Genomic DNA, 16851 nt, shown 5'->3' on the forward strand with positions numbered 1-16851 from the left:
TAGCCCTCACCGCTACTTGTAGCAACAACGATGCCGACGATGACGAGAAGTCTGGTATTCGCATCGCTGCCAAATGCTGCTTGAGGCAGCAACACTTGATTGATTTGACTCATTCAATGATTGATTTGTCGGAGGTTAAGAGGCTAAAGGAGGATTTATTTGGACAATTTTGGGTGATGGTGAGTCGGAACTTTGCACAACGAGTCAGGGTCTTGCCTCGTTTATGAAGAGTTTTGAAGAGGAAATTAGGGGTTCACCTTCACCAAAGGTGGATTGGAAGTCGAGATCTGAAGAGTCTCAGTTGGATCTCGGATTTTTGTTGGAGGCTTCGGATGATGAGACTGTGCTTCCTTCGTCGAAGGCGTCTCCAGCTGGTGTGTTGAGTGAAATGAATAGGTTAGGTGGGGGATGAGGTACGTAGAGAGAGAGAGAGCGGGGGGGGGGGGGGGGGAATAGGAGGGGGGGGGGGGGGAGAATAGGTGGTGGTGGGATGATCTTGTGTTTATTGCGTGTAATTAAATTTTTATTAATTTTAATTATAAAATCTAATTAACAACTGATTTGTGAAAATTGAATTTAATCCCCTAGTTTTTTGAAAATGAATGTTTAAATCTAGATTTCTAGATAATTTTCCCCTGTAAAAGCCAATAACCTTAATTTTTATTTCAATGATTGGACCTCTATGACCTTTATATGGACCTAAAATTAGCGAATAGCTATTGAGTTGTGAGTGAATTCGTTTGCGATTTGCACTTTAAATTAGTGTAGTTAGTTTTTAGTATATGACATACAAGGCCTTGATTACAAAACCTCAAGTAGTTCTACAATAAGATTTCTAAGTGAAAAAACACTATGTTCCTTTGAAAAAAAAAATAGTAATAAGAACAAACAATAAACAGAAGAGCCACAGATCGCCTGCCTCATTTACGAAAGGAAAACTAACATTGTCATCATCATCGTCTGAAAGGGTATACATATATTCTTAATTACATACCAGAAATTCGTATGGACACAACTCCAGGTGAAGATTGTAAATGACAAAAATAAAAATAAAAATAAAAAAAAGATCGTAAATGACCAAAAAAAGAAAAAAAAAAAATCCAAATTCTCATTTCACATCAAACATTAATCTTCATAGAGAAATCACAATCCTCCAGTTCGATTCCTCCTCATTATACTCCTATCACTTTTCTACAAGACTATCAGCTGTTAGCCGGGCAATAGTACATCTTCGTCTTGCAAAATCACAGCCAGGAGAGAGTACTTGACACGAAGAGATATTTTACCCCTGTCAACTATAAGCCTAGCCCCGGATACTACCCAGTACCCGGGAGGGTCCTGTGGTCCTCTTGTCATCTCCGTTGTGTCAACAAACCTCAAGAGCTTACGAGTTGGTGCAGGTGTTGGAGGACCATCGGGATATAGAGCAGAGTTGATGTTAACATCGGCTGGCTTTGGAGGAGGTCTCTGACCAGTGGAGAATTTAGTACTAATTAAAGTGGAAAGAATTCCCGACTTTTGGACAAGGGCCGGGGAACCATCCCACTCTGGTTTCTTCACAACTGTTGCACCTGCAACTTTGGCGAAATGAAGGCGTAGAAACAGAACACTTTTCATGCCAGATTCCCCAACTTCAAATCGAGCTCCAGTAACTACAGAGAGATCATCATCAGACTCAACTGGGGCAGTACACACATGAGAAAAGCCCTTTCCCTGAACTTTCTCGAAATATCTGCGGTCATAAGAGTTAGTGTAGTTTTGACACGATTCATAACGAGGTTGAAAGCTTTTTGGCACAGAGGAAAGATGCTGCAAATGGATTGCTAAGCAATTACTTCTCTTTCCTTCCAAATAGAGCCGCATCCCAGTTACCGGCATATTCCCCACCTCAACCTGACCAAATTATTTTCAGCAAAAATATAAATTAACTGCTCGCTAAAAGTTGTAAAATGTCTCAAGGATCAATATTTAGCAATGATCAAGGAAGATACACAACAAGATTGCCAAACATGTAGTTAAAAAGAATGGAGAAAAGTAAGGCAGAATCCCAATTCCATATAAAGATGTGATTAACCAAACTATGCAACTTAAAAACTAAAGCTAGTAACCAGGCAGAATAATATTCTTGTTCGTGCATGTGAATTCGACTAAAATTGGGCCTGTTGCACTCATAAGTCAGCAAAGCAAAGGTACGATAATAAAGTAAATGGTGATCCCCCAATTCATCTCAATTCGGTGACATGTCATCCTCACTCCTAAACATGGGATACTAGGCAAGTGAATCACTATCCCCAACTTCGAGATAGGGTCGAAGAGGAGTACCTTATCTCCATAGCAATATGGCAGAGAATACAAATTGGAAGAAGTCACTAACAATGAAATTGCAATCCATCGCAAACCAAGGTCAGTCCAGATGAACCCAAATACACATTAAAATGGGACCATATTTTGAAGGATTGAAGATGAGAATTAGATGCCAGCAACTACCAAATTTCTGGTGCAGATGCACAATAATTTCTTCTATGTATATAATAATTATTTGATAAATAAGATAATCATATTGGAAAAGTCAAAACATCACCACGCTTCGCAGTTGAAAGAAATAAGCAGAAACTCACCAGTTGTAACAGACTAGATTGCAATAACTTTTCCTTTCCTCGTGGTAGGATATTATAATCTTCAGAAAGTCATTGGATTTACATCCATATGTTTCTTATAATTACATTAAATAGAGTTCTTTTTGTTGGATCATAAAGCACCAGCATTTTTACTGGTAGTACCTCCTATTACTACGATACCAGAGTTGTTACAAGACTTCCTCAATCAATAAGACCTTAATTTTAATTAATAAGTTGTTCTAAACAATGTTCAGACTTTTCACTATTTTGATTCAAAACCCACTGATTCAAAAAGATGAAAATTTTGCCAGCAAGTTAGTTATTGTCTTGTATGTGACTCATATAAAGTGGAACACAAGTTTACTGAATCAAATAGGCCAGTTTTCATTTACAATCCGTTTGCTAAGGATGCTGAATGGATTGGGGATGCAGGGGCAACGCCCACGTACAGGGGTATTTTCTTGTACGGGTCTTAAAATCTTATATAGACTTGGTCAAAAGTTAGTATAAATTCTAATGATGTAATCCTATTATTCATACCGAACAAAATTATCTCCCTTTCACTCCTCGTGAATGTAAGCACATCGTCGAACTATGTAAATACTTATGTTGATTTCTCACTTTCATTTCTTTATTATTGTGCATAAAATTCAACAATTGGTATCAGAGCACCAGGTGTAGATGACAAGTTCTTCAATTACAAAATTCGATGTGATGAAGTTTAACAGATTCGAAATTTTCAAATTATGGCAAAAAGGGTAAAAGATTTGTTGGCGCAGTAAGGGATGGTGAAGGTGCTAAATGGGAAGAAACGAGACGGTACGTCAGACGCCGATTGGGAAGAGCTTGAGGTGCGAGCAATGGGTACAATTTGGGGGTCATGGATGTTAAGTCTCTAACAGAGGTTTGACAAAAATTGGAGAGTTGTTATATGTCGAAATCTCTCACAAAAAAGCTACATCTGAAGTAGCAGTTTACGAGCTTAAGATGCTGAAGGGTATGGATCTGATTCAACACACCAATCTGTTCAATCAAATTATCAATGATTTGTTGCGACTTGAAATTAAGTTTGACCATGAAGACAAGGCAATGATATTGATGTGCTCTCTTCCTCGTTCCTACGACCACCTTTTGACCACATTGACGTGAGATAAAGAGACTCTCAAATTGGAGGAAGTCACATTACAACCAAGGAAAGATACACACTGACGAATGTTCACATGGTGAAAGTTTGATCATGAAGGGCTACCAAGATCATGGGAGAAAGAATAATAAGAGTGGTTCTTACAAAGAGAATACGAGATCAAAATCCAAGAATCAAAATAAGAAAAACATCAAGTGTTACAAGTGTCATCAGATGGGTTACTTTAATGATTCTTGGAAAAAGAAGCAAGGTAGTAAAAGGAAAGGTGATAGGTCCTCAAACTCGACTAGTGTTGCATGAGGAGACTTGGATTCTGGAAATGGAGACATGCGATATCGGTCTTTGCAAGTAATTCCGATAGATTACATGACTTTTGGGAACTTGATTTAGCTTGTTATATCATGTGTCCTCACCTAATTGGTTTGATTCATATCGTTCAGGTAATTTTGGATATGTTCTGATAGGTAATGATACATCATGTAAGGTCATTGGAATGTGATCAATAAAATTTAAAATATTCGACAGTGTGATAAGGACTTTAGAGGATGTTATGCATGAATAGAGTTGAGAAAGAACCTAATTTCTTTAGGCACTTTAGACTTCCGTCGCAATTCTTCAAAGTTCGAGGGTGGGGCTTTAACAAAAAAGAAAGGGGCTATGATTGTGATAAAGGGTCAGGAACTGGCATGGAACATCTACAAACTACTGGGGAATAGTTGTAGGTGGAGTTGCTAAGTCAGATGACACTCTCCTATGACATATGCGACTAAAGCATATAGGAGAACGTGGTATGATTGAGCTTTACAATAGAAACTTGTTGAAGATAGTAAAATCATGCAAACTGAATTTCTGCAAGTTCTGTGTACTTGGAAAACAGTTCGGAATACAGTTGAAGATGGAAAACACAAGAAAAAGGGCATTCTTGATTATGTGCATTCTAATGTTTGGGCACCAGTGAGGGAGTTGTTCAAAGGCGGATCTCAATATTTCATTACTTTCATTGATAACTTTTCTAGAAAAGTTTGGGTATATTTCATGAAACGCGAGTCTCAAGCTTTTGCCAAGTTCAAATTGTGGAAAGCAGAAGTAGAAAATCAGACAAACTGGAAATTTAAGTATCTCAGGACGAACAACAATACAGAGTACACAGATTCACACTTTCTGAAATTTTATGAAGAGCGTTGTATTCAACGGTACTATACAATTAGGAAGACACCGCAGCAGAATGGTGTAGCAGAGAGTATGAACTAAATAATTGCAGAAAAGGTGTTTGAGGTTGAATGCAGGCTTCGAAGAGTTTTTGGACGGAAGCAGTGAATATGGCATATTATGTCATAAACAGATCGCCACGAGCAGTACTAGATGGGAAAGTTGTAGAGGAAGTTTTGGACAGTTAATGAAGTTGATTATTCTGGATTGCGAGTAATTGGATGTCCAGCTTATGTGCATGTATCTAGTGATCAGAGATCCAAGCTTGATCCGAAATTAAAAAAAGGTGCATTTTTCTAGACTCTGTAAAGGGTACAAGATTTGGGATCTAGAGGCAAAGAAGATGGTGATAAGTAAAGACGCAATCTTTGATGAAGCATTCATGCTTAGATCTAGAGAAGCTCAGTTCAGGCGAGAGGAAAAGCAAGAACCAAGTGATACAGGTAGAGCTAAACAATGTCGACATGGAGATTAATGCTCAAAGAGTGGACAGTTCTGGCTCAGAAAGGGAGCAGTATCAAAGTATTGCCATAGATAGACTACGTCGCACTATCAGGCAACCAAAGAAGTATGGATTCAAGGATTCAGTTTCTTATACACTCATTATCAGCAATAGCGATCCTATAACTTTTAGGGATGCAATTGGTAGTCAAGAGAAAAGTAAATAGATAAACGCTATGATGGAGGAAATTAAGTCATTGCATAAAAATGATACCTAGGATTTGGTAGAGCTTCCAGAGGAAAAGAGATCAATAGGATGTAAGTGGGTCTACAGAAAGAAATAAGCAATGTCAGAAAAGGAAGAGGAAAGACACGAGACTCGATTAGTAGCAAAGGGATCATTGCAAAGGAAATGAGTAGATTATGATGAAATTTTCTCTCCGGTCGTCAGACACTTCTATCAGGATTGTCTTGAAAATGGTGGCCAGTTTTAATTCGGAGTTAGAACAGCTGGATGTGAAGACTGCTTTCCTTCATGGTGGTTTGAAGGAGCAAATTTTCATGGAGCAACCAGAGAGTTCTTGGAACCCGGAACAGAGATTCTTGTAGGTAACTGAAGAAGCCTTTATATGGCTAAATCAGTCTCCACGGCAATGGTACAAAAAGTTCGACTCCCACATGATTCAGATTGACTACCGTCGTCGTATGACTGTTGTGTTTACTATAGAGTTCTTGAGGATGATTCATATATTTTCTTGCTATTGTATGTGAATGACACGTATATTGCTGTTAAGAACATAAATGAAGTAGACGGAGTGAAATCTTTGTTGAGAAGTAAGTTTGATATGAAAGACTTGGGACCGGCTAAGAAAATTCTTGGCATAGAGATCAACTGAGATAGGAAGGCCAAAAAATTATGAGTGTCTCAGAAAAATTATTTGAAAAAAGTGTTGTAGAGGTTTAACATGTCTTATGCAAATCAGTGGATACACCATTGGTAAATCACTTCATATTATCTAGTAATCAGAGCTCAAAGAATGAAAAAAAAAATTATAGAGATATCGAAGGTGTCTTCTGCTTGGGTAGTTGGATGTTTGATGTATACAATAGTGTTTACCAGACCAAATCTAGCACATGCCGTTAGTGTGGTGAGCAAGTACATGACTAATCCTGACAGAGAGCTATAAAGTAGATTTTCAAGTACTTAAGAGGTACAATGGAGTGTGGGATTATGTTTGAGAGACAACATGGTGATGTTTCAGTTTACTAATACGAAGATGTAGATTATGTTGGCGACTTAGATGACAGAAGGTCTCATACAGGTTATGTTTTCACATTCGCAAGAGGGCTTAAATGATGGAGATGAATGGTGCAATCACATGTGGCATTTTCCACAACTGAAGCATAATACATGGCGGCAACTGAGGGAGTCAAGTAATTATTGTGGTTGAGAGGACTTGTCAGGGAGCTTGGAATCAAGCAAAATGAAATGAAACTGTATTGTGATAGAGCGCCATCTTCTTAGCAAAGAATCAGATTTATCATGTAAAAACCAAACACACTAATGTGAAATTTCACAAGATAAGAGAATTGGTTATTTCAGAAAAAATTGTTATTAGAGAATGTACATACCTTAGAAAATGACATGTTGACGAAGCCAATTACAATGGATAGATTCAAACATTACTTAAACTTGATTAACATTTCTAGGTGCTAGAGAGAATATGTCCCAACTCATTAGTCTTAGATGGTGTGGTTTTCCAGATTATGTTTTTCAGTGTTTTTCTCCTACGAGAAATATTCCCCAAGGTGAAGATTGTTGTATATGGCTCATATAGAGTGGAATAAGGGTATTTTCTTGTACAGGCCTTAAAGTCTTGTATGGGCTTGAACTAGGGTTAGTATAAATACTAATGATGTAACCCTATTATGCATACTGAATAAGAATTATCTCCATTTCGCTCCTCGTGGACATAGGCACATCGCCAAACCACATAAATACTTGTGTTGATTTCTCTCTTTCCTTTCTTTATTACTACACATAAAATCCAACTAAAAACTTTCATCTAGCACGGTGGTTCAAATAAACTTATTGAAGACAACATTAAATGAATACACATGGCTCCTCATGAACAAATTAAGCTTGTAAATGAGGTGGTTAACCAAAATGTTTAAAATCTTTATCCACACTACAGTGATTATTCTTTTTACCAGAAAAATCTACGCTTATAGTTTCTAAAGACTTACATTGGTCAAAGTGGAAGATTCATTTTTTTTATTTTTTATTTTTTATTTTTTATTTTTTTATTTCAGCTCACAGGTTTGTTATTTATAGCATGCTGACTTGTCACTTCTGCTCCTATCTGGTTTTTAGGACCGGTGTTTCTCTCACTCTGTTTCTTGCAAATGCCTAAAGGGATTGGGAGGACCTCATTGACTTTAATGAGCTCTGCACAGCTAACAGTCAAAACCATGGGCCAAAACTGCAAGGACAATGTAGTTCTGTATAATTTAAACAGGAGAACAACATTACACAAATATTGAGTGTATGAAGGCCTAGATTTTCTTAATCCGAGTTTAAGGCAAACTAAGATCACTCTCCTCAGAAAGCATGTTACTCACAGACAGATCCAAGTGTAGCAAGACTGGATGCCAAAAAATATAATAGAAGTGCAGTCATGATAAATGTGTATCCATTTTTATTATAAAGTTGTGGTTATGCCATCAATACAACTAAGAAATGTGTTCTCTTTGTCAAATAATTGCAATCTATCATAAATAGGATAGAAATCTAAAATTTAAGATAGTGGTACCTCATTAGCATTAACATAAAGCTTGGGACCCATAAAACTGAACTGCAAAGAAGCAACATTTTGCTGCTTTTTATCAGGACCAAGGGGGAGGTCGCCAAATACTGGTGCCCATTGTCTCGGAAGTTGAAATTCCAAAAATTGGTGAAGTTCTTCAATTGGTGGTTTATCTGCATGTAAAACAGTAAGGTGAACACCTACAGGTGACAACACTTGGCATTTCGTAAGAATATTACTTTCCCTGTCAATTATATTAACATCTCAAAGTGATGGCCATAAGAGAGTGCTACTCTATCTTTTAATTGTATCACATCAACGCTTAATCTCAGAAGTCTGAGAAAGGACAGTAAATGCTTGCCCACTCATTAGAACTTTTGCCAACAGTAGAACTGCTCCCCTGAAGCATCATTAGTGTAGTGCTTATAAAATTAATATAGTACAAGATAGATCGAGTGGCCAACTTTTTATAAGTAACTGAGAAGACGACCAAAATGTGCCATTCGAAGACTCCACTGGGACAAAGATGGATTGTCAAGAAATAGGCTGAGCGTCTAAGGTTACACACTAGCAGAGGAAGAGATACTCTGGAAGCTAAGGTCGCATAACAATCTTTGGATGGCATATCAATGGCTTGATCTCTCAACAGAGCAAGTGAAACTAAACTAAACTATCGGATGAAATAAGATAGCTTCTAAAGTATGATAAGTATAGATACTTAAGTAAGACAAGACTCTTTTGCTTACAACGTAGGTATAAGTTGATGGCGTGGCCCAGGAATCCACTCCCATCAATTCCACTCAAAAGTGAGGATATTGGAATGAAGGACATTGAGATCACTTCAGGCTCAAGCTGAACTGTTTGGCACCACTTATCATGAGGCATATTCCTATTGCTGCTCCCACCTCTCCTCCTCCAGAAGAATGTGATATCCTGGAATTGTTATATTAAAACACATATAATGCCATGTGAGTTGAGCAAAAAAATGCATGCTATCTAACAAGAAAACTACAGAATTGTGATCAGTATTAGCTGTACCCAGATGGATCAAGTAAACATAAGATCCTATAATCCATCAGTAAACATAAGATCCTATCATCTATCAGTGCCAAAGCAACTTGTTTCAAAGAAATCATAACCTCTTGGTTGGAGTGAAAACTTGGTGTACTGAAATCCAAGAAGCTCAGTCCTCGTTCATCACTGTCATGCTGAAACCGATCAAAAAGATAAATATTAGTATGTTACAAACCTCATATCAAGTTTCACAATTTGCTTATAAAAGATAACAAAGAAAAGAGAGTGAGTCAAAGTAACTTGGATATTCTGAATTCTTGACACGCCTAACCACCATACAGAAGGACGAAATTTCAAAATTTGACTAAAAAATGAATTGTATGGAAACAGCAGAAAACAAGATTCACGCATGCGTATACTGCATTACTCGATCTATTTGAAACCGTAATTTGGCATCATCTCCAGCCTTAGTTAACTAGTTCAGAACATGTGTTACTTAGTGCAGAAAAAAATTCGATACTCAAACATTACATTAAGTTTTTTGCATGGAAAGCTGAAAAAGGATTTTCATGGCCGGCACAAGTTCATCAGAAACAAGGTTTAACTTCTTGTTGTTGTAGTAGTTGTAAAGTTTTGTTATGAAGAAATAAGTTAATTTTCTAATCCAGATAAGCTCCATCAGTTAATTCAATCATTTTTTGACAAACTATAGCAAGCTCACTTAAGTTGATGAATAAATTAAAAGGAAAATCTGAATAAATATCAAACGAAGTCAAAGGAAAGAAGATTGATTAGGTAAATCTCTCGCTCAGCTCAGATGAAATTTTTTCACCTCCATAAACAATGCATTCTAAATGCCAATGTTACTTTGCTCTCTCATATCCTGATAAATGAGTACACTGGCACCACATCTAGCAAGAAGTTTCAGTCTCACGCAACATTTAAGCGTGATGTGCACATTCTATAATGAAAAATCCTGTCAAGTACCAACCCACACTTTTCATACTTCTTTTTTATGAAGTGATATTCCACAGATAGAGATCCATATTGCAGGATCTACTCCGATGTAGCAGCTACCCTTTTGACATGTTACCATAGCTCTAACATGTTTCAAATAATATATCTTTCCTATCAACTAGTACTTAAGTTCCTTCTTTTAAAAAGAATCTGAAAGTTGGACAAAAGCACTCCAGGCAAATCCATTTGTCAAACTAAATTTAAACTTAGGTGATAATATTGTAATCAGTTCCCTGTTCATTTATTTGTTCTTATGTTTCTTATATGTTTAAACACTACTGCGGAGACCAGTCAATGCTTGACCATAATTTTTTCAAAGTTGACACAGCCATGCAAGTGCTCACTACAAAATACATCTGCAGACTTGTAAACTTGGCTTCAATGCGAAGGATTATATTGCAACCATCTTTAGGTATCATCTCTTGCATGTAAGGATGTATCTGACAACAATTATATCTTCTTCTTTTTTCAATATAAAGACACATCAATATAATATGTCAATCCAAAAACCAGTGTCATGACTTACTCATTTCAGTGACCACATTGCTTAAGCAAGCAACATAATTATCCTCTTTTAAGCTTTGACAAATGTTAATGATCATGGATTGAGAATGCAAAAGGCTTTGGTACAAATAATAACAAGTCAGAATGATGATTAAATATGAAGTGCATTTTTTACTTCCCACTTGCATATACATAGTAAATAAGGCATGATAACAAAACTATGAAACATTATTACAAACCATTTCCCCGTGGTAAGCTTTCTCTGGTTGTGTGCCAGAATGTCCACTTGCATTGCTGAACCTCTTGTCTGCGACATCCTTTAATCTTTTCTGTACATCAGTGGGCAGTAGCAATGACGAATATTGCTGCTTTACATATACAACATCCTTTCCCCCCATCTTGGCACCAACAATGACATGGGTACCATAAGCCTCAATAAACCTGGAAATGAGAATTTTCTGGTCATTCTCAAACAGAAATACTATGGCTCAGTTTAGATATTGAAAGGCACATGCAAATTTCAATTATATCTCCACGGCAGATCAAATTTACACTTGATTAAAGGGGAAAAAATTCAGTGAGCTTCCACTCCTTTTGACAACAAATAGATATCATGGTAGCAAATTATATGAATCTTAAATGCACGCTCCACTCTGGTCCTTCCATGATCACATTCTTAATCTTTTCCGGATTCTGCAATCTATCATTTCCCAGCAAAAAGTAACTATGTGCATGTTGTAGCCTTACATGGACTCGTGAACAGCAAGGTCACTTGATATTTAGAATGTGTTTCATTCAATTAGCTAAACTGTGCCCAAAACCATGGTAATATTAATTAAACAGTATGTCACTGTTTGGTTTGATGGCTAAAGAACTGCTACATCTTGAATTTACAGGTCACAGATTATAACGGGCAATGAATATTTCTTGAACGTATGAACAGCTGTTCTCATCAGTCCATTTGTTTAAATTACCTTTATATAGTAGCTTTGGCTCAAACAAGACAGATATTTTATGTTTCAAAAATCAATCATGGAGAACATTCAATGATCAATACTGAAACCATCAGGGAACTGGGTAGCTACAGAAGTTTGATTAGTGAAAAGAGACTAGTCCATTCCATATCTGTATGTCACCATTAAGACAGGGCCACACATGCTGGAGAAACAAAGAATCCAATTTCTTTCCACTGACCTTGCCAATGCAGCTGGATCCCATGACGATGGGACTGCTTGTTTGACGTGATCACGCAGAGCTACCTGGGACTTCTCTAATGCAATACTGTAGAGGGTAATGGAGACTCCATCAAAAGCAAGGGATTTTGTGAAGGCAGCGTCTTTCTGCCAGGAACCCGAAAACTCAAAAGCTGCATTGAAGTGGCCTGTTGGGATTTTACCTGAAAGTGATAATTCCTGGTTGAACTGTTCCGACATCTACAAGGGAAAAGGAAAACAGATTACCATTTGGAAGCAGCCTAAAATTACAGAAACCAGTTACTTCCTAAAGTAGTCTACAGTCTTCAAATTCTTTTCATTGCCATATTTTATTTCTTTATTTATTTAAATTGATGCAGAATACTAGTGCAACGATCTGGTCTTTGTGCTCAAGTCGTTAACTCACGTAGTGTCCGTTACAATTAGTAAGTGCTAAACGATAACTTTTTCATGCCCTATCAATATCAAACCTAAATGCACATGCAGAAAATGCTCTTATATAAAATTGATACGACAAACCACAATACATTCAGCCTATATTTGGGCACTATTTTTCAAAACTCGTTTTCAAACACACATTCTTCCATAAAATAATATTAAACATAAATCTAAAACATTTCCATATTTTTTAACCACACATCCTCCAAAAAATCACTATTCTGAAATATATTTCTTACATAAATGGGGCTCAACTTACTTTCATTCTCACTTTAATTCAAAAAATACTCTTAAATTCAAAAGGCAAAAATCTTCACACTACACAATGCCACATGCAATAACTCAAATCAAAGAGAATCTAAAATAAAGTAGTATTTGACCAACTAAAACCTACGAGTTGTGTCTAGTGATATTAAACTATACCTTTATTGACCCCCACAAAATTGCTCTTCAATAAACTTATTAATAACTTGCAATATAATTCACTGTTTCTTTTCTTCCACCCTTTTTGTCAAGGATAGAGATATTTGTCCTCACACATTTGTACAAAATAGTTTACTCACTCTCATGAACACTTGGGCCCCACATGAAATAAAAAATGCCAACATGTGGCCCCCCACCCTTCCATTGTGAGTGTAAGTAAACCATTTTGTACAAAAGTGTGTATACATCTAGCACTCTCCGTTTGTTAAAAACCCCCTAGTTACCCCACTTAGTTATAAAAAGTCCATTGACTACAGAAGGGCTCAAAACCCATAAAACAGACATTTTACTTGGTTAATTTCCCTTCTTTATGAATACTTTGATATGACATTTATGAGCTGAGCCTTACACTGTAATAGATATACTTATTGCAGAAATTGAAAAATAAAGAAGTAAATACATCCAACAAAGTTCGAACTTCCATTCTTTCCCAATCTATTCAGCTATTAAAAAAATTCAAACATATTATCCAAACGCCACTTCAGCTATAAGTAATATTATGTAGTTATGATCACTGTGCTGTATTTGTACCTGCTGGAAAGATAGAACGTCAGAGCTGAACCGCATGCGCTCGCCTTTATCGCAATTGATGGACTTGGGTACATTCTGGACCAAAATACCTCCAGGAATCGCAATATCACGCACCTGATCATCGTCGATCGCAATCAGCCTTGAGCCATCTCTCGTAATTTGCTTCTTGCAGTACTTCAATCGCAGGTCCAGAGTCAAATCATAGCCCAACCCAATACAGTGCACCGCTTCCTCCGCCCCCGCCCTCAATCTCAAAGCCGTCTCTTTCTTACTGACACTGCCATTCTTCGCCATCAATTAAACAAACAAAAATAGATAAATTTTCTACGTCAACTGGTAATTTCTTGGTCCTGCTCCTTTGTTCTTTGTCCAGTTACAAGGTCGATGAAGATGGCTGAATTAATCAAATTACGAAAATTTGAAGAAAACCATAGGAAGAGCTAAAAAGCAAGGGAAAAAATGAACAGGGTCTTGGGGTAATTGAGTTTTTACAGAGGGTTTTCGGGTGGAACTTGGAGAAGATGAATTGAACTAGTCAAAAATGAAATGGTTGTTGAAAAATTAATGGAAGGATGGAGACGGTACAGAAGTCAATGTGATAGTGCCGCCGCCCCCTAACTTCCCGCCCTCAATACATTGCCAATGTTGGACGATGCCACTCATACATTGCCCCTGTTCGTTGGCCATTTTTTTCCCATTAAAATAAAAAATGTGATCGTTATTCATCAAATTAGATCATCAAATTTGAATTTTTATCTCTTGTACGGAGTTTATAACGACTATATTTTTCATTCTTATTTTTACAAAAATGGAAAACAAACGCCCCCATTATCTTTTATATCATTTTTGACATTGTTTTACGTGGCGTCACATGATCAGACAGTTTTTGAATTCAACATACTTTCTCACCAAATACATTTTGAATTTGTAAAGGATATCAAACTCCATGTAATCTATAGAATGTACAAGAAGCATTATTAGTCAATGTTTGACTCCCATTCTTTTGAAAAAAAATATATATTTCTAAATAGTATTTTGACATCATTTTAATCACACATTTTTCAATACAATAATATTAAAAGCAAATTTAAAACATTTTCTGAATTTTGTAACCATATATTTTTCATCAAAACATTAGTCAAAATTACATTCTTATAAAAAGAATGAAGCCCAAACTAGGGCATTACATACTTTTCTCTTTTTCTATTCTTATTTTTCATTTCTCATGTCTTTCATTAAAAGTCCGTTTGAATACAAAGATGAAATTAAGATAGAAAGAAAACGAATTTCGAGTAATTGAATTGCCTAAAACTTGTTTTCTTGAAAATTGTTAATTTAATGTGTTTAATTGATATAATTTTTCACCTAAAAAATGTTGAAATTTTCTATTTCTTGGTATTCGTTTGGCTTTATTTTTCATGAAAATTGTCAATTAAAGGGACAAAATTTGTTACAATTGGGGATAGAATTTATTCCAATTGAAAAAAAAAAAAAAAAGCTGGAAAATCAATTCTCACCAGAAACATGGAATTGATACATGTGTGGAAGAAAGATGGAAAGCAATTTGCACGAAAAATATTTACTATCAAACACTTCCAAAAGCTGGAACATTTTCCATGGAAAACATGCCCAATCAAATGGGGCCTAAAAGTAATTTTTTGGGCAAAGTGAATTTTGAAAAATTGATTTTTTGAAACATTGATTTTTTGAAAAATATGTAATTAAAAAGTAAAAAAAAAATTATATATATATATATATATATAATGTGCAAAATATTATGTTGTATGAATGTGCAATTAAGCACGAGTTACCAAAAAAAAGAAGTTTTTGATTTAACGAAAGACAAACATGAACTAATTTTATAACATAATTAGCGTGATCTCATTTTTATGTACGAGATTTTTTGGCTATGAAAATTAGATTAATCTTGGCATAATGCCCTATGGTCGAAAGTTTAAGTCTCAAGTACAGGTTTTTTGGACAGAATTTGGATAGGGTACTGTCGTGGGAACACCATGTTGGCCTTTTTTTCTTAATCTTCTAATAAAAACCCGCCAAGTGTATTTTCTGTAACTTTGCTATTGATTTTTCCTGTACTTATAGCATTTCTCATGGTCGAATCCTATCGAAAGTTCAAGCATGAGTTGCTTTTATCCATAATTTAGGAAAAATTGTAACAGTAGTCTCTAATCTTTTTATTTTTGCAGAATTTACTTAAGCCTTCATTTTGTGTCGAAAGAGGTCCCTAACCTTTCACAAATATGCACATGGGGTTCATCTGGACGAAAACCGTTTGGGACACCACAGTTGACTTGAAAAAAAGGAAAAAAGAGGTAATTTAACCATTTCAAGGAGGGGCAATTTCATCCATACAAATCTTCCCTTTACAAATTAAAAAGAAGGAATTACATTTCTAACTTTCCTCTTCACGTAATAGAGAGAGAGAATGAAAACGATTATCTTCTATAATGTTTGAAAAAGGAAGCCATGAATCTAGCGAAAAAGTTGAAGATATTGCTTGCCACATACGAGGCCATCTTTCGGAACCTGTGTACAGTGAGCATTGATGTGCTGAAATTTCTGAAAATATCAATGCTCCTTGTTATGCACCAAACGTTGAAATGGTTTCATTTAGTGCAATATTTCATATTTTTTACTATTTTATTGACTTGGGTGTAGCATAAATTCATAAATCATACAAGTGCATTCGTACAATGTGAGACTAGAGTTTCGGCCTAATGATCATTTGTCTTAACCTTGTTTTACAAGGGAAAAATCTGATTATTTTGTTGTTTCTAGAGTTTGAATGCACTCCTTCGAAAACAATTCGACAGAATTACCTGAATGCAAGAATTGATCAACAGGATCCAAAATTGTAATTCGAACCCACCGACTTCACGATGTGTCCTTAAAACGAATTTGCTGCCTTCAATGGTGCTAACGGCGTCCAGCAATCGTTTCCCAGGATAGAACGAATTTTTCGTCTCCTACGGAAGCAGCACTGCAGTCTGTAGGAGTTCCAACGAACTCAACGAAATGTGTTTTACTTCGAGACAATATCAGAACGAGAGAGAGGGAAATGAGATTCAAAGCACAGAAAGTTTGCAATGAAAATGGTGTAAATTTTCTGGTAGAAAGGCTAGCTATTTATAGACTTGTTCGTGGCCATTCGAACAGTCATCACCTTTCAGACAAGCCTCAAAAATCCGAACAGACATACTGTTCTTAAAAGTCGTGTCTGTTAAGTCGGTTAACAGTCGGCTAACAGTCGACTATTTGGTCGGTAAACAGTCGACTGTTAAAAAGAAAATAAAACACCCGGAATAAGCCAAAATTTAAATTTCATTTTGTACCCAAGAATTTGATTATTTACAATTTGGTCCAAAATTTTAAATAAATTTTGTCCAAAAAATTAATATAGTGTAAAGGTC

General features: G+C 36.1%; 1 protein-coding gene across 1 annotated transcript; it reads right to left on the reverse strand.

Annotated features, from left to right (window-relative positions):
* Positions 1-892: 892 nt before the first annotated feature.
* Positions 893-14038, reverse strand: LOC111367845 (MACPF domain-containing protein At4g24290-like). Its single transcript, XM_022988910.1, has 7 exons — positions 13421-14038; positions 11949-12187; positions 10994-11195; positions 9359-9427; positions 8966-9152; positions 8226-8392; positions 893-1893 (listed from the first exon to the last, which is right to left on the reverse strand). The coding sequence occupies exons 1-7, from the start codon at positions 13712-13714 to the stop codon at positions 1210-1212; spliced, it is 1842 nt and encodes a 613-aa protein (XP_022844678.1). The 5' UTR covers positions 13715-14038; the 3' UTR covers positions 893-1209.
* Between the last annotated feature and the right edge of the window lie 2813 nt (positions 14039-16851).

The sequence above is a fragment of the Olea europaea genome, chromosome 18, assembly GCF_002742605.1.
Source record: "Olea europaea var. sylvestris chromosome 18, O_europaea_v1, whole genome shotgun sequence".
Classification (NCBI taxonomy): domain Eukaryota; kingdom Viridiplantae; phylum Streptophyta; class Magnoliopsida; order Lamiales; family Oleaceae; genus Olea; species Olea europaea.